This window comes from Mustela putorius, unplaced genomic scaffold (genome assembly GCF_011764305.1).
Source record: "Mustela putorius furo isolate JIRA1106 unplaced genomic scaffold, ASM1176430v1.1 tig00537227_pilon_pilon_pilon, whole genome shotgun sequence".
In the NCBI taxonomy this organism is placed as follows: Eukaryota; Metazoa; Chordata; class Mammalia; order Carnivora; family Mustelidae; genus Mustela; species Mustela putorius.
In genome coordinates, this window is record NW_025422368.1 from 6,389,613 (window position 1) to 6,414,788 (window position 25,176).

A 25,176-nucleotide genomic window follows, 5' to 3' on the forward strand; every position below is an offset into this window, starting at 1 on the left:
ACTGTGGGTTTTTCTGGCCTAGGACACAACAGCAAGGAAGCCTGTGACACCAAAGCCCAAGCGGGTACAGAAGGCAAGTGACAGGTTGGTGAGCTCCCGAAAGAAGCTGCGGAAGGAGGACGGGGTCAGGGCCAGCGAGGCCTTGCTGAAACAGCTGAAACAGGTAATCCCCAGGAGCCAGCCCCCTGGCCCCTAGCTGTGGGGTGGCAGAGATGTACACACTGCGGGTTTCCAACTTTGTCATCTTGCCCCTCCTAGGAGCTGTCCCTGCTGCCCCTAACGGAGCCTACTATCACCGCCAATTTTAGCCTCTTTGCTCCCTTCGGCAGTGGTTGCCCGGTCAACGGGCAGTGCCAGCTGAGGGGGGCCTTTGGAAGTGGGGCACTGCCCACTGGCCCTGACTACTATTCCCAGCTGCTTACCAAGGTCAGAAAAATGGCAATACCTTTTGGGGCTGACGAGGTTCTTGGGGAGGTGGAGGTGGGAGTGGAAGATGAGGAAATTGCTGATGTCGTGTGGGGTCAGGAGATTACGTCATTCTCCCTCTGCCATCTTGCACACAACACCCCACCCCACCCCCAGAATAACCTGAGTAACCCGCCGACACCACCCTCGTCGCTGCCCCCCACCCCACCCCCATCGGTGCAGCAGAAGATGGTGAATGGCGTCACCCCATCTGAAGAGCTGGGGGAGCACCCCAAGGATGCTGCCTCTGCCCGGGATACTGAAGGGACGCTGAGGGGTAAGTCAGGAGCAGAGTGGGCCTCTCCTCCTCCGGTAGGATTTGGCGGCTGGGATCCAAGTTGCTCAATTTGAGATGGGAAGGATTGCGTGTGGCCCTGTGCGTGCACAGGACAGGATACCTGATCTAAGGAAGGGCCTGGCCTCTTCAGGGCGGATTCGTTGGAAGCCAGGGCTCCAGAGCACGGGCAACAGAGGAGGTGGGTGGCGGGAAGGGTGTCGATGAGGCTTTTGTTCACGAGGCACAGCCTACAGTGCCTTAGTGTGTATAGAACTACAGTGAGCTGTGGATTTGAATTCTCTGGTGCCTGTATTCATCTGTCTGTATTAGCGCCGCTAAGTAACATGACCGACTTGTGTGGGCCACAGTTTCCTCACTGTAAATAGGTGTTAGAATATTCTTATGCAGGAGTTGTTAAAGTTGATAAATAAAGCCCAGTGCCTGGCCCAGGGGAAAGTCTTGATAAATACAGCTCATTTACCCAGGGTTGTAGGTAGGTGGGTGGGTAGATAGTAGTGGTTATGAGAGCTAGACTAGGTCTTGTAGTAGTTAGGCCTGAAACATGGGGCAGATTGTCCCGTCATCTCTGGCCACCAGCCTGACTTTTCTTCTCCCCTCCTACCCTTTAGATGCTTCAGAGGTGAAGAGTCTAGACCTGCTGGCCGCCTTGCCTACACCCCCTCACAATCAGACTGAGGATGTCAGGTACGGGGTGGGCCTGGAAATGGGGATAAGGAATAGGGATGGAGGGCGGGTTGCCTATTTTTTTCCTTTGGCCAGGGGCAGATTTCACATAAGGCTATGACATCTACTAATTTCTAAATTTGGGAGGGAATGTCTACAAGGCTATACCAGTAAATGTCTACTTTTGGCCCATAGGATGGAAAGTGATGAGGACAGCGATTCTCCTGATAGCATTGTGCCGGCTTCGTCCCCTGAAAGCATCTTGGGGGAGGAGGCTCCCCGTTTCCCTCAGCTGGGCTCAGGCCGGTGGGAGCAGGAAGACCGGGCTCTTTCCCCTGTCATCCCCATCATTCCTCGGGCCAGTATCCCAGGTAGAGGCTGCTCTGGGCATGGACCAGGCAGGGCTGGGTTGTCTGAAGCTGGGAGAGAGAGGCAGCTGGAGTTTACATGGGTCCCTCTCACATTCCAGTCTTCCCAGATACCAAACCTTATGGGGCCCTGGACCCGGAGGCCCCTGGAAAGCTGCCTGCCACAACTTGGGAAAAGGGCAAAGGAAGTGAGGTGTCCGTCATGCTGACAGTCTCTGCTGCTGCGGCCAAGGTGTGTCTTGGGGGTTCCTTGGAGGTCAAAGGGATCCTGGTCAGAAGACAGTCCCTGGAGCGTGTGTGGATAAGTTCAATTGCTCAGAACTATGTACTAGGACCTACTGTGTGTGAGCGCCTGGGCTGAAGGCTGCAGGATTAGGGTAAATAAAGCATCTGAGGTCCCTGCCGTCAGAGAGCTCACAGTCTAGTGATAGATGCAAGTCAACCAGTCGGGGAGCACACAGAATGCGACGAATGCTGCAAGACAGCATGTCCCCAGTTACATTTGGTGGAACTCTGTTATTTTTTAACATTGACAGGGTTTTGTGGTCAAAGAAAATTGGAAATCCCAGTTGAAACCACAAAACAAGTTTCTTTACTACAGGACTTCTCAGATTCTTTCGTTTGCTAATGTGTATTGTGAGTCTCCCAAGTGGTGAACATAGGGTGTGTCATTTCTACACTTGGTGGGCACGGGGCCCTTGTCATGGAGCACCAATTACTGACCGCAGCAGTCTGGGAGAGGTGCTGTGAAGGAAGCACGGGAGAAGGGCAGGACTGACGGGCCACTTGGGGAGCAGGGTTCTGGGTGTTGTGTCCCCGCCAGAGTGGTGGCAGTGCGCGCCCCGTGCTGCTGACACGGTCTTCCTGGCCCCTTCCCTGCCCTGGCAGAACCTGAATGGTGTGATGGTGGCAGTGGCAGAGCTGCTGAGCATGAAGATCCCCAACTCCTATGAGGTGCTGTTCCCAGAGAGCCCTGCCCGGCCGGGCACTGAGCCGAAGAAGGGAGAAGCTGAGGGCCCTGGTGAGTGCGGCAGGAAGTCTCAGGACCTGCAGGGAGGGATGCTGCTAGGAGGTTCTGATCCCTTCCTTTCTGTAGGAGGGAAAGAAAAGGGTCTGGGAGGCAAGAGCCCGGAAGCTGGCCCTGACTGGCTAAAGCAGTTTGATGCAGTGCTGCCCGGCTATACCCTCAAGAGCCAGCTGGACATCTTGAGCCTCCTGAAACAGGTAGGTGTGGGGGAGAAAAGAGGGTGGGTGTGCGGAGAGCACAGAAGGCAGAGGGCTTTGGGGAGAGTGGACCCTGGGTAAGAGGAGGGAGGGGACTTGCAACGCAAGGAGCTGGCGCTGATGATACCGGGCATGTCCCCTTCTGTAGGAGAGCCCTGCTCCAGAGCCAGCTGCCCAGCACAGCTACACCTGCAATGTCTCCAACCTGGATGTGCGACAGCTCTCTGCCCCACCTCCTGAAGAGCCCTCCCCGCCCCCATCCCCCTTGGCACCCTCTCCGGCTAGCCCCCCTGCGGAACCCCTGGTAGAACTCCCCACCGAACCCTTGGCTGAGCCACCGGTCCCGTCGCCTTTGCCACTGGCCTCATCCCCTGAATCGGCCCGACCCAAGCCCCGAGCCCGGCCCCCCGAAGAAGGGGAAGATTCCCGGCCACCTCGCCTCAAGAAGTGGAAGGGGGTGCGCTGGAAGCGGCTGCGGCTGCTACTGACCATCCAGAAGGGCAGCGGGCGGCAGGAGGATGAGCGGGAAGTGGCGGAGTTTATGGAACAGCTCGGCACAGCCCTGCGGCCCGACAAGGTGCCTCGTGACATGAGACGCTGCTGCTTCTGTCACGAGGAGGGTGATGGGGCCACTGATGGGCCTGCCCGCCTGCTGAACCTAGACCTGGACCTCTGGGTGCACCTCAACTGCGCCCTGTGGTCCACAGAGGTCTATGAGACCCAGGGTGGGGCACTGATGAACGTGGAGGTGGCTCTGCACCGTGGGCTGCTGACCAAGTGCTCCCTGTGCCAGCGCACCGGTGCCACCAGCAGCTGCAATCGAATGCGTTGCCCCAACGTCTACCATTTTGCCTGCGCCATCCGCGCCAAGTGCATGTTCTTTAAGGATAAGACCATGCTGTGTCCAATGCACAAGATCAAGGGGCCCTGTGAGCAGGAGCTGAGCTCTTTTGCTGTCTTCCGGCGGGTCTACATCGAGCGGGACGAAGTGAAGCAGATCGCCAGCATCATCCAGCGGGGAGAGCGGCTGCACATGTTCCGTGTAGGGGGCCTTGTGTTCCACGCCATTGGACAGCTACTCCCGCATCAGATGGCCGACTTCCACAGCGCCACGGCCCTCTACCCCGTGGGCTATGAGGCCACACGGATCTATTGGAGCCTCCGCACCAACAACCGCCGCTGCTGCTACCGCTGCTCCATCGGCGAGAACAACGGGAGGCCAGAGTTCATCGTCAAGGTCATGGAGCAGGGCCTGGAGGACCTGGTCTTCACTGACGCCTCACCCCAGGGTGAGCACTGGGCCCTCAAAACACTCCTGTGCAAGTGAAAGGGGTCCATGGGGTCTTTGTGAGTCATCTTCCCCAATGGCTTCAGGCAGGTGGAGGTCTTCTAAGAGCCCCAGAGACAGTGTTCTAGCCTCTCTGAGTTGTCTTACGTTCCCTTGTGATTGAGCTACTCTGCTTGTCTGCTTCACATATTCTAGCTCCTTTTCCTAGCCTCAGCGGAACTAAGGAATACTATTCTGAGACCACATCGTCTGGCTCCCTCACCCTGTTCCTAACCATGAGGGCCTTATGATTGCTTTGCCCTGCTCATAATTCTTTTGCTTTGAGCTCTAGCGTTAACGATAGAAATAAGTGAGCAAGTGCTGTGCACCACACACTGAAGTAAGTGACCTAGGCTTTTTTGTTTCTGGCAGCCCTGTAAGGTGAGTACTTTCATATTGCCCAGTGCATACATAAAGAACCAGAGCCTTAGAGAGATTTAGGTATTTGGCATAAGGGCCCATAGCCAGTACCAGAACCTGAACCCAGGTCTTCCTAGCTCTAAAGCAGGCCTGGTGTTCTGGCTCTCGGTTAGGCATGGTGGCCTGTGCTGGGTTTCCTGGGCCCTGAGGTCATGTGTTTGTGTCCTAGAGCTCTCTCTGGTGCCCCTCCAGGGTAGGAGGCCTTCTGACTTGTTGAGGGAGAGTGGGACTGGGAGGCCAGTGGGGAGTCCTAAAGAACCACACAGCCTTGTCACAGAGAGGTGTGCAAGCTACAGAAAAGGACCATAGCTTCGGATCAAGGTTAGGCTGAGGTCAGTCAACAGAAGTTGCCTCTGAGGGCCACTCTCTTTCCTTGCCTCTTAGCGGTGTGGAATCGCATCATTGAGCCCGTGGCTGCCATGAGAAAAGAGGCCGACATGCTGCGGCTCTTCCCTGAGTACCTGAAAGGCGAGGAGCTCTTTGGGCTGACGGTGCATGCCGTGCTGCGCATAGCTGAATCAGTAAGAAGGGGGCCAGGCGCCATGTGGGCACTGGGGACACTGGCCGTGCCCCAAAAATGCTCAGGCTAAGGCAAGCATGACCTGTGTCCACAGCTGCCCGGAGTGGAGAGCTGTCAAAACTATTTATTCCGCTATGGACGCCACCCCCTGATGGAGCTGCCACTCATGATCAATCCCACTGGTTGTGCCCGATCAGAGCCTAAGATCCTCACACACTACAAACGGTGAGCTTTTGGGGTGGGGGCTGTGGGATGTGGGAGTGGGGGTTGGCAGGGGCCCTCCGGCCAGTTATGAAGGTTTGGGGGTTCACTCTAAGCCTCCTGGCTAGAGGGTATGCAGGAATCACCTAGGTTATTCCTTTCCTCCTCCACCCTGCTCAGGTGTTCTGGGTTGACCTGGGGTCTGGGACAGACTTACCTTGGGCACCCTGGGAATGACTTGGGAAGGTTCTGGGTAGACAATGGTGAAATTCTGTCAAGTAGATAAGGGAGCCAGTTCCCTCCTTCCTCTCTTATTTTGCTTCCAGGGGGCCTGTGATTCTCCCAAACCTGAGACACCCCATAAGGTTAGGGTCACCTTCCCTTCCCCAGGCTGAGTTGGTGTCAAAAATAATTAGAAATATAGTAGATAAATAATAAAACCTTACATTTGTATAGCACTTTATACTTTTTTTTTCAAAGCGTTTTCACATCCATTATCTCATTTGATCCTCACAACAACCTTATGAGGTAGGTAGGGCAGGTGGTATGACCCCCGTTTTACAGCGGAGAAAACTGAGACCCAGAAAGGTTAAGTGACTAGACAAAGGTCACACAGCTGGGACCAGAACTTACCTCTCAACCTGTGGTTCACTGCTCTTTCTGTGTACCATGGTAGCCTGACTTTGGTCCCTGGGTAGAGGGAGGCAGAATCTTGGTATCAGGGTTTTCACAAAGGCCTTCTGTTGCTCCTTGGGCTAGCAAAGAGCATCAGGCTCTACTAACCCAGTCATCCCTAGTCCTTGATGCTCTACAACAGTGGTTTTCAAACTGTCTGTGTTTCAGAAAGTTTTGGAACACATAAACCGAGTGAGCAGAACTTGGCTCTCCCCGTGCACAACTCCCCCTTCCCCAAATTGGATTCAGCCAGAAGCATTGTGTTTTCACCTAGTTTATGTATTGGAATTCCAATGACATTTTATTAAAGAAAAAAAAACTCTTCTAAATCAAAAAGAATCGAAAACGTTTGAAAACCACTGCTCTGGGATGGGCAAGATTTTGGCTGGTGCCCTAGGGTGGTGAAGAGGCATCCCTGCCAGGCAGCAGTCATTCCCCTGCACTGAGCCATCTGTACAGAGCCCAGCATTATGTCAGAGAAGGGGACAGTGTGAAGAAAGGAATGGGTACCACCTTCTCGGCTGTGAATTCAGAGCGACTTTTAATTCAAATCCAGCCCAGTGTGGTAGGCACAGCCCCCAATTTCAGGGCTTCTAATACGTGCAAGAGGTAGAACTCAGACATTTGAACAAACCATGAGCTTACATGCCAGGCCTGGGCTGCTTGGGGAAAACCTCCCAGAGGAGCGTGGCCTTGTGTTTGGCAGGAGGGTGGTATAAGGCAGGGAGATGGGAGAACAGGCTCAGTGTAGGGGAATTGGTGCCCCCCCCACCCTGTCCCCCATCCTGGGCTCTCTGCACCACTCAGGGTGTCGGACGGGTCCCCACAACTAGTGGCTATCACACCAAAGCCAAGACCCACACGCCTCCGCTCCCATTTCCAAGACGGCACATGCCCCTAGCCGGCATGTTGCACATCCCAGGGAAGAGGCGGGTGGCATGTGCTTGGTCTGAGGGAGAGCTGTCTTGTCATGGCCTGTGTCACCTCCCAGGCCTCACACCCTGAACAGCACCAGCATGTCCAAGGCATATCAGAGCACCTTCACAGGCGAGACCAACACCCCATACAGCAAGCAGTTTGTGCACTCCAAGTCATCACAGTACCGACGCCTGCGCACCGAGTGGAAGAACAACGTGTACCTGGCCCGCTCCCGTATCCAGGGCCTGGGGCTCTACGCCGCCAAGGACCTAGAAAAGCACACAATGGTCATCGAGTATATTGGTACCATCATTCGCAATGAGGTGGCCAACCGGCGGGAGAAAATCTATGAGGAGCAGGTAGGGCCTGGCTTATGGCCCCCGCTCTGTGGAGAAGGGAGGGTGAATCCGGGTCAGGTCAGGAGAGCAGGTGGAAAGTTGTGGGAGGCGGGGGAGGTGAGAGATGGGAAACAGGCGGGATAGGAACTGAAGATAAGCCCCCTGCCCAGGTCTGGTACCCAATCCCACCACTAGCACCGCTGCCATTCTTTGACATTCTTCCCACTCCTGCAACTTCCTCCCTTCTAGAATCGAGGCATCTACATGTTCCGAATAAACAACGAACATGTGATTGATGCTACGTTGACTGGAGGCCCTGCCAGGTGAGAGACAAATGAGGCAGGAGGAATTTTAGGGGTCCCTGGGGGTGACACTCAGGGTGGGCCAAGAAGGAGCCAAAAGCATCCCGACTCAGTTGCCTGGCATCCCCGACTCTGGCCCACTGCTTAGGTACATTAACCATTCCTGTGCCCCTAACTGTGTGGCGGAAGTTGTGACGTTTGACAAGGAGGATAAAATCATCATCATCTCCAGCCGGCGAATCCCCAAAGGAGAGGAGGTGAGAGGAAGTGTCCTTTGTGAGTGACTAAGCAGCTCCCTCTTCTCTGCTATTCCCCAGAACCAAGTTCCTTTGGCCAGTGCTGTCAGATCAGATCTCTGCCCAACCCCCACTCCCTCTGGGAGGCTGGCATCGATTCTACCCTCTTTTCTTTCCAGCTGACCTATGACTATCAGTTTGACTTTGAGGACGATCAGCACAAGATCCCCTGCCACTGTGGAGCCTGGAATTGTCGAAAATGGATGAACTAAGAAGCTTAGAGGCTACCAGGCAGGGGAGTCCCCCCACCCCCAACCTCTTCCCTGAAAGGGATGAGGGGGAAGAGAGGTAGCAGCCAGAGCCAGGACCCAGGGCTGGGGCTGCCGGCTGACCGGAGCCCCTGGAGCAGGAGGCTGGGGCAGAGGGCCCTAGGCCAAGCCCACCCTGGGCACCAGGGGCAACCCTCTTCCCCGCCACCGGCCCCCAGGCTGGCATCTCTGCCCCCAGCTCCAGGAGGGGCCAGACAGAAGCAGCCATTGGGCATCTCAGGTTTGAGGGGGATATGGGCCGGGAACTACCCAGAAGCAACTGGGAGGCAGCAGGGAGGGGGGAGGAGGATGTGTGGCCGGGCCTCACAGCCCTGCTTCTCCCACCGACCTCTCCGGCCCAACTCAAGGCTGCAAAGAGACTTGACTAAGCTTGACAATCCCAAAGGCCGGGTCCCACACCTGGCCCTGCCTGCCGGGTCCTGCCCCCACCCTCACTCCCATCCCCTTCCCTCAATCTGTCTCTGTCTCCCTCTTCTCCTCTGTGTTTCTGTCTCTCTATGGGTTGTGTTTCCTTGTTTTCCACTCTGACAAATGCAACATGAACGGGAAAGAGGCGCCCAGCTGCCCAGGAGGGCAAGCCAGGCAAGCCGGGCAAGGAGACCCCGCACCCACACCTACCTCATTTAAGTGTTGGATTTTTTGCTGTTTTGAAATGTGAGACCCTCTCCAAGCCCCCTACTGCCCTGACCCTCTCTTCCGCCTCACTGCCCTCTTCTGAGTGGGTGGAAAGGGGGTAGGAAGAGGAAGAAAAACAACAACAAAAAATCCATCTTTGTTTTTAATTATGGGCATGGGTTGGTGGTTGAGGCTAATGCTGATGAAGATTGGGGATAACTGGCCCCTAGTTGCTCTAGGACTTCCTTCTCCATCTGGACATGGGGGCAGGAGGGGTGTGCTAAACCTAGGACCAGGATATCGCCCTCCTGTTTTCCCAACCCCATCATGAGCCCATTTGCCCTCCAGCCCCTGGATGGGGTGGGTGGGTGGTCGGGTGAGGGCTATCCCTGAGTGGCATGCCCATACCCAGTGAGGCAGGGTGTGGCCCGGAGCTCCCACTTTCCCTCAGTCACCAAACTGCTGCTGGTCTGGTGGGAAGGGGTGGTGATGTGGGGGTGGGGAGCTTAGTGTCAGCGCGGGGAGGGTGGGGGGTATTTATCTATTTATACATGGGATTGTACATAGTCTTGTGGGGAATGGGGGAGCCGGCTGGAGGTAAGAACCCTCCCCTCTCCCCCCACCCCCGGGGAGAGCAAATGTAAAACTACTAATTTTTGTGCTTTATATATTCTATATAAATATATCTATTTTCTTTTTACAAAACCAGTTTATAAATGGTAGGGGGGTGTGGGGCGGACACATGGAGCTCCCCTTGTGGGGGGGCCCCCTCCATTACCCAACCTACCGCCCTTTTCCTCACCCCCTCCCCACCCCCTGGCTGTGACTGCTGTAAGGTGGGGGTATAGAGGCTGGGCAGTTCTCACCCCCCTTGTATAGTTGGACTATGTTATAACGCACAAAAGTGAGCTGGCCCCAGGGGGAGCCAGAGGGTGATGGGTTCCCTGCCTCCCTTTCCTTCCCCTTTCTGCCCAAGCTTGTGCTGCAGTTGAACCTCTTCCTGGGGCTTAGGGGTAGGTTGGGGGTGGGTGAGGCCCCAGACCCCTCTTGAGTAGGGAGTGTGGGGATGAAGATGAAGCTTATATGCAGTTCTCTCCTAGGGGCTGTGGGCAAAGGGCATTTTGTAATTAATATTTTCAAGAATCAAATGTCTGGAGTGTAGGGGTGGGCTTGGTGGCGGTGGATGGGCGGGCCTGCTGGAGGGGGAGCAAGGTCGCTGTTGTGATTTTAGGTTTTGTTTTGTTTTGTTTTTGAATTTGGGGGGTTGCGGATTGATGGGGGTAGGGAGATTTTTTTTTTTTTTTAAAGCTGCTTCCTCAACTGTTTCAAGCTGCAAATGTTTAAGAGCATCCTCCACCCCCACAAAAAAACCACTGTCATTAAATCAGGCAGTGAGGAGACTGGGCTGCTGCCCCCAAAGCCATTGGATATTCCTTTTCCAAGAGCAAAAGTTCTAGGCTACAGGGAGAGGGAGATTGGCTCCTGTGAGTTAGGCTCTGGTTGGGGCTTGGGCCCTGGGATTGGGAAAAGGGGATGGGGCAGACTTTGTAAGCATATGCTAGGTATCCGATAGTCCTGTAGAATTTAGTGAAGAACCTTATACAGTTTTTAATTTTTATATAAACTAACTCAGACCCAAGCTACAAGGTTGGAATTTTGGTTGTTGGTTTTTTTTTGTTTTGTTTTGTTTTTAAAGTACCCCGCCTGTATAATTGCATCTGAATTCCCTCCTCTTCCCTTCCCCCCCCCCCCCCCCCGTGTTTGTATTTTGGGTTGGTTTACACTTGCACATATTCAGTTTTCAGTTTTTCCCTTTTACAGTCTTCTCCCCTCACCTTCAGGACCCTCCCCCTTTTTAAAAAATAAATCGCTGACAAGTGTGAATCCCGTGAAGACTTTATTTTGTGTTGTGTGTATCCTGTACAGCAAGATTGGTCCTTCGTAACAACGGATGAAATGATTCCCTTTTTTAAAGCGCCCTCTCTCCCTCCACCCCCAGCGCCCTGTCCTTGGCATGTTTTGTATCAGCGATCATTCTGAACTGTACATAATTTATGTTGCAAGAGGCAAAGGGCAAGTTTTGGATTTTGCTTCTTCCAAGTTTGTTTTTAAACGACAAATAAAAAAAGAACATTTTAAATACAAGCGGCTCCGTCCAGTCACCCTCGCCGGCAGCGGATCGGTAAAGTCCGAGAGCACCCAGGGGAGGGCGGTTACGCAGGCCAGGCCACGCCGGAAGAGTGGTGTCCCCGCCTTCCGCCCTTGGCTTGCGTGTATCTGACGTAGGCGGAAGTGGTGTCGCGGTACCGGATGCGGGGCGGGGCCTCTGCCCCCTCCGCCCCTTCTGCCCCGCTATCAGAGAGCTTCCTAAAGCGAGCGAACCCAGTCAGCGCCTCTTGAAATGGAGACGGTGAGGAGCACGGGAGGGCGGCGAGGGGCGCTGTGGAGCCCGAGACCCCCGTTAGGGGACAGGGTGGCCTGAGCAGGGACCGACGCTGCACGAGAAGCCGGTGTCTGTCCTATGCCGTGACCCTGCCCCTCTGCTCCTTCGCTGGGCGCATCTAGGACTGGGCCGCGCGATGCCTACCTCACGTCCGTGGTACTCTCAGCCCGAGCTGGCAGTGACTCTTTGCTCTCGGTTAGGAACCCGAGCCTACCTCGGCGATCTCGGACCTCCTTTCCTCTTAGCACCTCAAACCTTCAGAGGTTTGCCAGAGAGTGCAGGGCTGTGCTGTGATCCGGCTTTCCTGGGTAAGGCAGGGGGCTTCTGAGGGTCTCCCGCTTGCAAGGTAGCACCTGGCCCCCGGTTGTCTTGAGTGTGAGCCCTGCAGTCCCTGGCAGGAGGGAGATGGGAAAGACTTTTATACTGCTTCGAGCTGTCTAGCGAAGTCACATTGCCGTAATAAGACTGAAAAGTGGGCTTTCCCTGAAGGAGGGAATCTTTCAGTGTTAGAGGCCGCTGTGTCCCTGGACAAGTTTAGGTTATGCCCTGTTCTGCGATTCTAAGCATGCGTGTTGGCACAGATCATTCTTGGCCAGCAGGCACTACCAGTTGTGGCAGGTCCTTGTCATCCTCCCAGAGATGCTGCAGGTAGCCTTTTACATGTTTGGATCCAGTGTGACGATCAGGAGCCTTTTCTAATACTCTGGAGCCATAATCCTCCCTCAGGCAGAGTAACTCTTCCGTGTCTTGGTTTTTATCATCTGTTACTGGCAGGTTCATCTTTCTTTGGGTCAGTCCTATGCCTTTAGTAGTTCCTTTACCACACCCTTTCTCTGCCTGCAGAGAAGTCCTGTCCCTCAAGTCTTAAAGGAGAAAACAGACAGAAGTGGTCAAGTGATTTGCAGTTGGGCACCCAGGCAAGGGAGTCAGCTCTTACAGACTAAGAGAAGTTTGAACAAAAATAAAATGTCTGGGACACCTGGCTGGCTCAAGTCAGGAGAGCATGTGACTCTTGATCCCAGGGTCATGAGTGCTAGCTCCATGTTAGGCATAGAGTTTACATTAAAAATAAAAATAATAATAAAGACTAACAAAAGGTCTGAGTCCATTAAATGCAAAATAATGTATCAATTTTTATTTTACTTACTTGTCAATGTAGTATGGTTTACAGAACATTTTTACATAGCTTTTCTAATTTAGTCCTCACACTTTTTGTATTGATTAGGTTCTTGGGATAGAAATTGTCTTAAAAAGAAGAAAAGAAAACCCTTGCTTTGAAAATGCTCAGCCTGCCTGGAGTGGGGGTGAGGGCAAACCAATGACAGCTGTTACTGAAGGTAGACTGTAATGAATGCTATCATCAAGATGCAAACAAAGGACTGTGGAAACATAGAGGAGGGAGAAATTATTATGGACCTAGGAGAGGGCATTGCAGGTTGAGAGAACAGTGTGAGCACAGGCATAGAAACGGGTATGTAGAGATTAATTGGGGGTGAGCCAGTGGCTTGATGTTGCTCAAGCTTTGGATTTTGCTTGCTTGGGAGAAAAGATTGGAAAAGTAGGCTGAGGTCAGGTTGAAGGTATAGCATACCACACTAAGTTTGAACTTTGTTTTGTAATAAGGGGAGCGATGGATGCTCTGTGACCCAAGCAGGGAGTGTGCTTTAGGAATGTTCTTAGCAGCTTCTGCAGATGGATGGAGTCACTTTAGAAAGTAGTGACCTCCTAGGTGCTGGAGATAAAAGTTCCTTACAGACCTGAGATGCTTAGTGAGAGAACTTGGAGGAAGCATGAAGGATGAAAAGGAGATAGATTTTGGACAGGGAGACCAGTTTAGAGAATGTTGCAGAAGTGAGAGGTAAAAGCCAAGTTGAAACTGAAAGTGGAAAGGAGAGAAATGGATTTGAGACATTTCTAACATATCAGTTTAGTTGGTAGACATTAAGGACAAGTTTAGGTCATGCCCTGCCCTGCAAGTCCAAGCAGACATATTGGCATAGCTCATTCTTGGAGGAATCAATACTACAGTTCTAGGCACTCAGAGGAGAGCAATGTGAAAAAACAGAGAAGGGAACCCCAGTAAGAATAATAGGATGAAAGGACAGATGCTGTTTTGTATTGAAGTGTTTGAGTAGTTTTTGTGATATCTGTGGCATTCCAGCAAACAATCAGAAATGTGGATTGGGGGTAACTGGGTGGCACAGTTGATTAAGCATTCGACTCTTGCTTTTAGCTCAGGTCATGATCTTGGGGTCATAAGAGTGAGCCCACATCAGGCTTTGTGCTCAGTGCCAAGTCTGCTTGAGTTTTTCTCTCCCTCTCCCCCTAGCATGTACATGTTCTCTCTCTAAAATAAATAAATATATATATATATATTTTAAAATGTGGATCAGGAGTTCAGAAGAAACTGTAAATCCATGTGTCAGATCTAGCCTGTGTCTCCATAATATTTTGTACTTGTGTTATAGTGATACTTTCCCAGGTTTCCTATGCTATTAAAAGCAGAGAGAAGTAATTATTCTCCTGCGTGGAGAAACAGGCAGAAAGGTAAAGTCATATTCAATAATGCCTCACTCTCTTGTGTAGGTTTCTGTATCTCTAGCTGTACATCACGTTTTTCCTCTATAGCGTAATCTTAGGCCTCTCTCTTCACAGGAGTATGCATTATCATTATCAATTTGAGAGTTAAAGAGCAAAACAGTTGAGATTTATGTGCAGAACCCCATGCTAAGTGGTGTGGGTGATACAAAGAAATATAAAACAGTTCTAGCTTCCGGGAATTTAAAACCTGTTTGGGTAGATAAAGAACAAAAAAACTGTAGCACAATGCAGTATGTATTATATGATGGGTATAATAAACAGCTACACAAGTAGCTGTTTCTGTGTCTTTGTATAGATCTTTGTGAGACTGCTTTATCCCATGTGTATCTTTACCACTGAACAGCCCTCTCTCCCACTTAAAAGTGATGAGGCAGTATGTTCCGATAGCCTTGCCAAAATGCCGGGCCAAGCTGATAGTCTTATGCAGTCCAGACAGAAGAGGGAGATTATTCCCCTTCCCTCCTGCCCCCACCCTGGCCCATGAGAGGAGGGAAATTTAGAGCTGTCCTGCAAACTTGACCCTGTTTATCACCAACCTACCAAGTTCAAGCCAAGGCCTTCAATTTCATGTTAATACATAGCTATGTAGGTGAAGTACGACTTTTAAGTTAGTTTTGGTATGTTACCCAGAACAAATGGAGCCAAAACTGTTGATTCCAGCGGATTAAAATTATCATGACCCCTCCTGGGTTCCTAGATAACAAGAAAATTTCCAAATGTTCCCACTTGAGGGAGCCCAGAGATGGTTCTGAAGCTTTCTCTGTATTCAAAGTTCTCTGATGTCAGACTGTCGTGGTCAAATCAACTTGGAAAACCAGCATCCTCTGGGTTGTAGGAGCCTTTGACTCATAAGGGCAGTAAGAGGAATCAGGTTCCCAGTTTCAAAACATTTATTGTCCTCTTCCACCCCTCAGTCAGTCAAACTTTAACTCTCTCTAACAGTCAGCTGCTGGGATCCTCCCCAGATGTGGTCCTGTCTCTCTCTCTTTCTCTTTTTTTAGAAGGGTGGGTGGTGGAGGAGAGAGAGAGAATCTTAAGCAGGTTCTGTGCCCAGTATAGAGCCAGATGTGGGACTTGATTTCATGACCCTGAGATCATGACCTGAGCTGAAATCAAGAGTTGGACAGTTAACTCACGAGGCCCCTGATGTGGTCCTCTCTTAATGGTAAAGGGGTATGTCTATGATTCTAGTGTCTTAAGAGTAGATTTAGTATTTGGAGGAAAGCAGTATTGTCTCTCTGGCTTCCATGTTTTTTTAAGTAGATCTATGAGAACCTTGTGGATTCTCAGATTTTCTAGTCTAAGCTTTTAAGTCAAATGTTTCATTAGGCAGTGTGGTTAAGGGCATAGGCTTTGGAACCATACAGATATGTGTTCAAACTCGTATTGTACCCCTCCCTTACCAGCCATGTGATGTTGGGCAGGCTGTTTAATATTTCTTGAACCTCAGTTTTCTAATTAGTTTTTACCTCAGGATTGTTATGATTAAATGAGGTAATATTTTAAGTGGGCTTCATAGTGCTTTAAATGACATCGTTAGTTCATTAGCCCTTCTCATCATGCTCGGCTAAAATGGATGGAGCCCAGGATAGGCTGAATCTTTGTTCCTCTTGTCTCTCCAGGTCACTTCTTCAGATAGCTCCCCAGCTATGGAAAATGAGCATCTTCAAGGTAAGTTTACTGAAGAAAGGAAACTGCTACGAAAGCAATAGCCCAATCCTAACTTGTCCTCAGCGATGCTTTTGAATTTCTCTCAGGATGCCCCCTGGGAAAAATCAAAACTGGGCCAGATAATGTGCCAAACCATACCAGTCAGGATTAGTAATTTGGCAGGATCACCCAGGAATAAATCTTGGGCAGGATGGGAATGATTAATATTTTCAATTATCGAACCACTGAAATTTTTGAGGGAAAACCTCCATAGGCAATTCTGGGCCGGCTAACCATGTATCAGTGGTGAATGGTATTTTCTGATTAGCCCTGAAACAATGCCACTAGGATTTTATCATCCATTGAGCTCACTAAAGCCACTGAGTGTACATGAGAAATTATAGAAAGGCCTTGAAAGCCCTTAAAACTAATCTAGAAATAGAGGCACTAAACCCTAAAATCCAGGGCAGAGGAGAAGGCAGTTCTAGCACCTGCACAAATAACTGGTTAGAATGGTAGGGTCCAGCTGTAGACGATCTAGAAAGAAGCAGAACTTACAGGTGCCTCCCTTAAAGGATTTTTTTTTTTTAAAGATTTTTATTTATTTATCTGACAGAGATCACAAGTAGGCAGAGAGGCAGGCAGAGAGAGAGAGGAGGAAACAGGCTCCCTGGCAAGCAGAGAGCCCGATGTGGGGCTCAATCCCAGGACCTCGGGATCATGACCTGAGCCGAAGGCAGAGGCTTTAACCCACTGAGCCACCCAGGCACCCCTCCCTTAAAGGATTTTATCCAGGAACACCTCTAGGTCTTCCCAGGACATGTTGATGGCATGAAGAGTACACACTTTCTCAGAGAATTGAAAATTGAAATATGGGCTGAGATCTTAGGACGTATTATTAAGGATCTATGAGTTCTCCACAAGAATTTTTAAATGTTCTGTTTTCATTTTGTTGGTATCCTAAAAGGTTAACATAGTCATATTTGAATTATCTGGGTAATATCTTCGTAACTGAGTACTGCCGCATGATACTAGTGCCTATTTTATGTTTGAGTACATCTGCAGTAGCACTAAGGCAAGGCTCAAAAACTCCAATTGTGAACCCAGCAGTGCTGTAGGTGCATACAACTACGAAAACCTATAGATCTTGTCACATCTAAAAGGACGCAGCAACTTTCTAGGTCTTGGCAGTTATCACTCTTCAGAAATTCAGGCCTAAGATCTGATTTTGAAAGAAGCTCAGAATTTGGATTTTTATCTCAATCTCCAGATTTTTACAATTGAGAAACTGATTTAAATTATTTTTAAAGAGGCGCCTGCGTGGCTCAGTGGGTTAAAGCCTCTGCCTTTGGCTCAGGTCATGATCCCAGGATCCTGGGATAGAGCCCCGCATTGGGCTCTCTGCTCAGCAGGGAGCCTGCTTCTCTCTCTCTCTCTCTCTCTCTCTCTCTGCCTGCCTCTCTGCCTACTTGTGATCTCTGTCTGTCAAAATAAAATAAAATAAAATCTTTTTTAAAAAATTTAAATAAATAAATAAATAAATAATTTTTAAAATACTGAGAAAGCTAAATCAAATGTGTTTATAAGTCTATGGCCTATATTGATGGTATTTAACTGTCAGTGTAGCATGTCTTAAACTGGCATCAAAAGGCACGTTCTTGGGAACTCCTTAAACCAGCCCCTTGGGCAAGGCAGGGGAGTTCCCGGATGTCCCCCAGATGGGGGACACTGGATGTGGGACACTGGAGACCCACATACGCCAGCAGCACGGGGCCATAAGAGATTTCCTTGAAAAACAATAGTAGGCTTCAGTCAAAGATAGTGGACTGAATACATGCATCTACTTTCGTTCCTTCACAAAACCTACTAAAACCACCACAAAAGAATTTTTTTCCAAAGGAAGAAACCCACCAGAATAGAGAGAATAAGAGAGGAGACATTAGTAATTGGAAGCGGGAAAACAGATGCACGAGTGGTAAATCATTTAGCAGACCTGAGAAAACTGAATTACAAACTAGCAGCAGGGAAAGCCAAGAGAAGAATTGAAGATCTAAGAAGCAGTTAGATTCAGAGACTCCCTACTCCCTAGCTGAGTGCAGCTAGGAAACTCCTCCCAACTCTGGCAAAGACTGGACGTCTGGGGTGCCTGGGTGGCTCAGTGGGTTAAGCCTCTGCCTTCGGCTTGGGTCATGATCTCAGGGTCCTTGGGATCGAGCCCCGCATCGGCTCTCTGCTCCGCAGGGAGCCTGCTTCCTCTCTCTCTCTCTCTCTGCCTGCTTCTCTGCCTACTTGTAATCTGTCATATAAATAAATAAAATCTGTTAAAAAAAAAAAAAAGGACTGGACGTCTGGAGAGGAGGTCCGCCCAGCTGATGGCTGCAGTACTATACTAAACACAGGAGCATGAATGAACTACACTGGATGCTGAGATCCCAGTCCTTTCCCCAATCTAATTTCCCGAATGCTGACAGAAGTCTTCACCCTCTAAGCACAAAATTGAGTAAATAATCTTCTGCAGAATCCCCTTGAAGGGAAAGCCCTAAAAATAAAAGTACTGAATGTTCTCCATCTACACAGCTCATAGTCAATAAGACTTATGTGTACATTTGAGCTACCAGTCAACTTTAAAGCCTGCGCTTTGGGGCGCCTGGGTGGCTCAGTTGGTTAAGCATCTGTCTCCAGCTCAGGTTGTGATCTCAGGGTCCTGGGATCCAGCCATTGGACTCCCTGTTCAGCGGGGAGCCTGTTTCTCCCTCTCCCCCTCCTTGTTTGTGCCCTCTGCTCTCTCTTGTCCTCTGTCTCCAAAATAAATAAAGTCTTAAAAAGAGAAAGAGAGAGAGAGAGACTGTACTCTTAGAATATGGTTTGAATGCTCCTTTAAACCAAGGATAACCAGAGATGTAAAAAATGCCTCTAAAATAAAAAGAAAAGTGATTCAAACTGCCCCCTTGAAGAACAAACAGAGGGAAAAAAACAACAGAAAGAAATCAATGCACAGAGAAGAAAACTTTAAAAAATTAATGTTAATATATACTCAGATAACCTATTTCCATCATGCAACAAATAGAGGATGTCTTGTTTTTTTTTTTTTTTTTTTTTTTTAAGAATTTTCAGAAAACAAAGAGGAGCTCTTAGACATTAAAAATACAATAGGAAAAATTTTAAACTAAGTAGGACGTTTGGAAAATTAAGTGGAGGAAGACTCCCAAAAAGTAGAACTAAAAATCAAAGAAGTGTGGTGCCTGGATGGCTTAGTTGGTTAAGCGTCTGACTGTTGATTTCAGTTCAGGTCATGATCTCAGGGTCATGAGATCGAGCCCCATGTTGGGCTCTGTGCTGGGTGTGGAGACAGCTTAAGATTCTCTCTCTCACTCTCCCTCTGTCCCTTCTGCCCCCTCAAAAAACAAAGTGGGGTGCCTGATTGACTCAGTTGGCTATTGATCTTAGGGGCTGTGATTTCAAGCCTATGTTGGGTGTAGAGATTACTAAAAAAGAAAATCTTTCTAAAAAGCCCCCAAAATCAAAGAAGTAAAGGAAAGAAAAAGAAGTGTAAACTAGAAGAGATATTTTTAACAACAATAACAACAAAAACAACTCACCAAACAAAACAAAACAACCTTAAAGGGTCAGTCTAGGAAGTCTGATTTCTAAATAATAGGAGTTACAGAAAGAGGAAAAGGACAACACAAAGAGAAGGAAATGATCAAGGAAATAATTCAAGAACATTTCCTGGAACTGAAGGACATTAGTTTTCATACTGAAAAGATTCATTGAGTATTCAGCATAGTGGATGAAATTGACCTGCCCAAAGCACAATCATCATGAGATTTCAAAACAGTGGAAACAAAGAAGATCCTGAGCTTCCAGAAAGGAAACAAACAAACAAAAACATGTTACATAAAAGGAATTGGAATTGCCTCGGACTCTCCAACACACCAGAAACTAGAAGGCAATGGGGGCAGTGCCTTCAACATTCTTTAGGAAAATAAATCCAAACCTAGAATTTATATCCAGCCAAATTATACATCAAAGGTGAGGGTAAAATAAAGATATCTGCAGGCTGTGAGGTCTCAAAAATTTACCTCCCATGCACCCTTTCTCAGGAAGCTACAGGAAGATGTATATCACCAAAACAAGGAAGTAATAAAAAAAAGAAAGAAAGTTGAAAACACAAGAGTACAGGACATAGAAGTGCCAGTACAAAAACGACATGAAAGGGGGCCCCTGGATAGTGATTAACGAAGATCTCTGGAAGACAGCTGTGCACACCAGCAAACCAGCCCAGATTTGAGCAGGTCAAAAGATTCATGAGAAACTTCTTTGGGTGGTTTAAATTGAGAGACTATCTAGAGTTTCAGAATTTCTTTCTTTCTTTTTTTTTTTTTAAAGATTTTACTTATTTATTTGACGGAGAGAGATTACAAGTAGGGAAAGAGGCAGGCAGAGAGAGAGAGGAGGAAGCAGGCTCCCTGCTGAGCAGAGAGCCCGATGCGGGACTCGATCCCAGGACCTTGAGACCATGACCTGAGCCGAAGGCAGCGGCTTAACCCACTGAGCCACCCAGGCGCCCCAAGTTTCTGAATTTCTTGAAGAGATTTAAACAACTGATGAAGAGTTTGGATTTGAATTAGTTATGAATACTTGAATTAGTTATAAAAACAAAAAGACAAGACAGTTATTAACTCCAGGGAAAACAACGTTGTGAAAGAAAGAAAAAAAAAAGTCAGGAGTTTACCACTGGGCTTCACTCCGAAAAAGGAATTCCGTCAAAGTTATTTTAATACTAATATAGCCAACATAATTTCTGGAAGAATGGGGAGATAGGAAGTACATGTTTGTGTTGGGGTCCTAGTAGGAAGGAGAACTAAAAATTCTCATATTGCTTGAATGATAATAGATAATGCCCCAAAATGGAGGAATTAAAAAAAAGAAAAGGTTGTTATTTATAGACCTAGATATAAGTACCAAAATAATCAATTCGGGTAGGGGTAAGACAGGGCAGTAGGTGACATGGACTGCAGTTTTTCTTAAAAAAAAAATCTCTAGGCTTGGCTTTTTAAACAGTATACTTGTGTTAATGGGTAAAATCTTAAACATTAAAAACACCTGGCATACTGATAAGAGGAAGTGGTGATGCAACATGGGGGCTTAAGTGGGTAGGAGAAGAATCAATGAAACAAGATAGAATTGGGAGGGAGACAAACCATAAGTGACTCTTAATCTCACAAAACAAACTGAGGGTTGCTGGGGGAAGGGGGGTTGGGAGAAGGGGGGTGGGGTTATGGACATTGGGGAGGGTATGTGCTTTGGTGAGTGCTGTGAAGTGTGTAAACCTGGCAATTCCCAGACCTGTACCCCTGGGGATAAAAATATATGTTTATAAAAAATAAAAAATTAAAAAAAAAAACACCTGGCATAGCATTTAAGATCATGAACTTTGGTATATGTGCTGCCGAAGCGAGCACTACGATCGTGAACTTTGGAATCAGGTCTGTGTGTAAGTCTGTGTTGCCACTTACTAATGGTGCAACCTTGAGCAGTTTATCTGCTTCCCACCTGTTTTCTCATCTGAAAAATGAGGACAGTATTTGCTTTACAGGTTTGTCATAAGGAATAAATGATGTGATATTTTTAAAGTACACATAGCATAGTACATAGCACCTTCAAGTTTATTATTTTCTGGGTTGCTTCTCCAGTTTAGAGCAAGCAATTAAAATCAGAGGAATAGACAGGTGAACACAGCCAGGCTCTCCCATTTGTCTAGAGTAAATGGGATGATTTTTGATTCACGGGGTCATCCCAAGATGGACTCTCAGGGCGCTTGCAGCCAGGTTAATTAAGCACTGGGCTTCAACTGAGTGTTGATCTGAAACAGCCCAACTTGGACCATGACTTTCTCATCTGCAGATCTTAGAAGAACTTTAAGAAGCTTACTTGCATTTTAAGAAGCTTAATTACGTCTTAATTGAGAAAAGACAACAAGTGAAAATGCACTTAAATACATGAAAGGGGAAATTTGAGTTAAAGATGAGAAAAAACCTTTAGGTTAGAAGAGGTTAATGAAAGCTATTAATAGATTTTCTGTTTTAGTAGCTGTCTTTTGCCTGAGGAGCCAATAGATAGAGTCCTACCTGGATATGGGGGTTGGATGAAATAGTTTCTAAGGAGTATATCTAGTTTTTGTGGGAACAGTAAGAACAAAACAGATAGAAAAGGGGCCTTATTAAAAAAATCAGGCTATAAATATTTGAACAGCTACACTTTTATTTTCTGCCTCTGTTGATTGTGAGTTGTTGCATGGAAGGAAGCTTCTAACTATCCCACCCTATGCAGAGACCCCAGAATCCAACAATAGTGTGTATACTTCCTTCATGAAGTCTCATCGCTGCTATGACCTGATTCCCACAAGCTCCAAATTGGTTGTATTTGACACTTCCCTGCAGGTGGGTGAAATCCTCTTCTCCCATCCCCCTTCCTAGGAGCCTCTGGTTCAAAAACTCTCATCCTATGTCATCCTAAGGGTAATTTCCTTGTCCTTATATGGGTTTAGTTTCATGTTTTTCCCAACATACCCAACCCCCGTTCTTTTAAAGTCTTGCGCCCTGTGAATTTTCCTTTGTGATCATGACTCTTTTGGCTACAGGTGAAGAAAGCTTTCTTTGCTTTGGTGACTAATGGTGTACGGGCTGCACCTTTGTGGGATAGTAAGAAGCAAAGTTTTGTAGGTAGGCAGAATTTCCTGGAACATAGTATTATTGGCATCTTGTGCTGGGCAGGGAGAGAAGCTTTGAGCAGTGCTGAGGAATCTTGTCTTGGCTTCTAGGCATGCTGACCATCACTGATTTCATCAATATCCTGCATCGCTACTATAAATCAGCCTTGGTAAGACTGGTACCGAAGCCCAATGACCAAACCTTTTTTGCCTACCCGAAGTCCCTCATTCCTAGTTCCTTTCTTCCAAGCAAACAACGAGGGGTCCTTGAAGTAGAGAGATCAAGTCTCAAGTTCTGTGCTTCTGCTTCCAGGTACAGATCTATGAGCTAGAAGAACACAAGATAGAAACTTGGAGAGGTATGTAGGGAACTGGGGGTGGTAAAAGGGAAAAGGCTGGAGAGTTTTCCATACTGGTATTTTGTGGACCTCCCTTTTCCCTTCAGAGGTGTACCTACAGGACTCCTTCAAACCACTCGTCTGCATTTCTCCTAATGCCAGGTGAGTTCCAGCTATCCATTTGTCCATAAGGGGAGGAGCCTTGCCACCAGTGAAGCTAAAGCCCTAGATACCTAAAGATCCAGGGGCAGAAGAGAAACAAGACTCTCCTCCCACACACACACACATTCACATACTCTTAAGGTCTAGTTTGAACACTGCTCTCCTATCCCAATCACCAGTTTTCCCTGTTTATAAACATACTCTTAGAAGCTATTTACTCATCTCAAGCTCAGCACTGTGGGACTTACCATTATGCCCAATTTCCCACAGCTTGTTTGATGCTGTCTCTTCATTAATTCGAAACAAGATCCACAGGCTGCCAGTTATTGACCCGGAATCAGGCAACACCTTATACATCCTCACCCACAAGCGCATCCTCAAGTTCCTCAAATTGTTTGTAAGTGTCCTCAGCTTGGTTTTTACTTCCTTTTTTTTTCCCCCAAAGAGAGACAGCAGGGGTGGAGGAGTCGGGGGGCAGATGGAGAGAGAGAGAGAGAGAGAATCTTAAGCAGGCTCCACACCCAATGCAGAGCCTGACACCGGGCACTAGGATCATGACCTGAGCTGAAATCAGGAGTCATACACTTAAGCGACTGAGCCACTGCATGCGCCTGGTTTTTACTTCTTATATACTGGGTTGGAGGGGTAACAAAGTGTGGTGGGGGGGGGGTTCTTGAAGATGACCCTGATGGTTCTCTCCTCAGATCACTGAGTTCCCCAAGCCAGAGTTCATGTCTAAGTCTCTGGAAGAGCTACAGATTGGCACCTATGCCAACATTGCTATGGTCCGCACCACCACCCCTGTTTACGTGGCTCTGGGGATCTTTGTACAACATCGAGTCTCAGCACTGCCAGTAGTAGATGAGAAAGGTGAGAGATTGTGCAAGAGAGGGAAGGCTCCAGGGAAATCAGGGTGGTTCTGGGAAATCTCCTGTCCTTCAGCTCAGCCTGAAGGGTGATGCTATAGGCAGGGGGAGCCTGGGATGCCAGATCCTCTTTGCTGAACTGCCTCTGTCCCCCTAGGGCGTGTGGTGGACATCTACTCCAAGTTTGATGTTATCGTGAGTGATTGCGGAAGGGCTGGGAGGTAGGGAAAGGGGTGGGGTGTTGAATGTGGAGAGGGAGAAGAATTGAGTCTCTTCTGGGACCTAAGGGTTTTAGAAGCTTCTGAGTTTTCAAATCCAGTTTGAAAAGGAATAGGTTGGGTGTGGTTTGTGGCTAACAACTGCCCTGAATCCCTCTGGTATGGTCGGGTGGGCTCAGGGTTTGGGGGCTTGACTTCCTTGCTTCCCTGCAAGCACCTTCCTCTCTCTCCCCAGAATCTGGCAGCAGAAAAGACCTACAACAACCTAGATGTGTCTGTGACCAAAGCCTTGCAGCATCGCTCCCATTACTTTGAGGGAGTCCTCAAGTGCTACCTGCATGAGACTCTGGAGACCATCATCAACAGATTGGTGGAAGCAGAGGTAGGGAGGCCAGTGACTCAGAAGGAGCTGGGGGTGCAGCTTGAGAGTGGGGTTTGGCAAGGTGGGTAAGGGTTGCAGGGTTCATCCTAACTGAGGCTATCACTAAATCCCTTTTCTCCCTTGTTGCTCCATGCAGGTTCACCGACTTGTCGTGGTTGATGAGAATGACGTGGTCAAAGGGATTGTATCTCTGTCTGACATCCTGCAGGCCCTGGTGCTCACAGGAGGAGAGAAGCCCTGAGCTGGGGAAGGGGTCAGGCAGCACCAGGGGATATGCCCCACTCACTGCCTGCCCCACGTTCTAGCAACCATGGATGAAACCTTGAGAATTGTGACTCTGTTCCCTGCTTGGGAGCTAGGGAGGGTGCGGGGGGTTGGGGGAGAGGAAGGAGAATGGATTTTTAGCTATCTGTATCCTAACACAGCCTAGCCCATCCTAGCCCTTGACCTCTTAGATGGAGCCCCCTTTCTGGGTGAATGATGGGCTGTGTGCCCCTCAGGCCAATTCTGATCTCTAAGAGATCCCCAGACCTCACCTCTCTCTCTGTCCCTGACTCCACCCTAAGATAATAGCACAACAAAACTCTTCCTAAAGATATTTTTATTCATCCTGCTTCATGCTGTATGGAGGAGGCTGAGTCCATTTAGTGACATTTCTTCCCATAATGGGAGGTGGGAGGATTGTAGGGAGGAGGGTCGTTGGGTTCCTGTGCTATGTGCAAATGAAGGGAGAGGGGGGTTATGTGGAGGAGGAAGGCAGAGCGATTAGCTGAGGCTATCACTTTTCATGGCAAGCCTAATTAAAATGACAGGAACCTCTTCATGGTATTGCAGTGTCTGATTCTTGCACTTCAGAGACACTACTGTTCCAACTGTTCGACATGTTTTTTTTAAGATGTTTTAAA

General features: G+C 48.6%; 2 protein-coding genes across 5 annotated transcripts in view; both read left to right on the forward strand.

The window, feature by feature from the left end:
- KMT2D (lysine methyltransferase 2D) overlaps positions 1-11,041 on the forward strand; it is a 39,853-nt gene extending 28,812 nt beyond the window's left edge. The window contains exons 42-56 of the mRNA XM_045073007.1: positions 23-163; positions 259-426; positions 583-742; positions 1,372-1,447; positions 1,622-1,797; positions 1,896-2,026; positions 2,683-2,815; positions 2,891-3,018; positions 3,167-4,307; positions 5,150-5,286; positions 5,380-5,510; positions 7,153-7,438; positions 7,667-7,740; positions 7,868-7,976; positions 8,135-11,041. Of these exons, the coding sequence (XP_044928942.1) occupies positions 23-163; positions 259-426; positions 583-742; positions 1,372-1,447; positions 1,622-1,797; positions 1,896-2,026; positions 2,683-2,815; positions 2,891-3,018; positions 3,167-4,307; positions 5,150-5,286; positions 5,380-5,510; positions 7,153-7,438; positions 7,667-7,740; positions 7,868-7,976; positions 8,135-8,227 (3,084 nt within the window). The 3' untranslated portion in view covers positions 8,228-11,041. The remainder of the gene's footprint in view (positions 1-22; positions 164-258; positions 427-582; positions 743-1,371; positions 1,448-1,621; positions 1,798-1,895; positions 2,027-2,682; positions 2,816-2,890; positions 3,019-3,166; positions 4,308-5,149; positions 5,287-5,379; positions 5,511-7,152; positions 7,439-7,666; positions 7,741-7,867; positions 7,977-8,134) is intronic.
- A 148-nt stretch (positions 11,042-11,189) lies between these two features.
- On the forward strand, positions 11,190-25,099 carry PRKAG1 (protein kinase AMP-activated non-catalytic subunit gamma 1). Of its 4 annotated transcripts, none has more exons than XM_004778894.3 (13): positions 11,206-11,309; positions 11,543-11,650; positions 15,566-15,614; positions 21,927-22,036; positions 22,237-22,318; positions 22,417-22,475; positions 22,619-22,664; positions 22,751-22,805; positions 23,076-23,202; positions 23,510-23,675; positions 23,829-23,866; positions 24,125-24,271; positions 24,408-25,099. In XM_004778894.3, the coding sequence occupies exons 3-13, from the start codon at positions 15,593-15,595 to the stop codon at positions 24,510-24,512; spliced, it is 957 nt and encodes a 318-aa protein (XP_004778951.1). In that variant the 5' UTR covers positions 11,206-11,309; positions 11,543-11,650; positions 15,566-15,592; the 3' UTR covers positions 24,513-25,099. The 4 variants fall into 4 exon arrangements, with proteins under 4 accessions (XP_004778949.1, XP_004778951.1, XP_044928941.1 ...); XM_045073006.1 differs by having other exon boundaries at positions 11,207-11,309; positions 11,465-11,650; XM_004778892.3 differs by lacking the exon at positions 11,543-11,650 and having other exon boundaries at positions 11,190-11,309.
- Positions 25,100-25,176: the final 77 nt, after the last annotated feature.

Excerpts from the sequence above, each read along its gene's own strand:
- PRKAG1 (XM_004778892.3), top strand. Across the intron at positions 22,037-22,236 it reads TATTTGACACTTCCCTGCAG|GTGAAGAAAGCTTTCTTTGC; the intron begins GTGGGTGAAATC and ends TTTTGGCTACAG. Across the intron at positions 22,476-22,618 it reads GCTACTATAAATCAGCCTTG|GTACAGATCTATGAGCTAGA; the intron begins GTAAGACTGGTA and ends TTCTGCTTCCAG.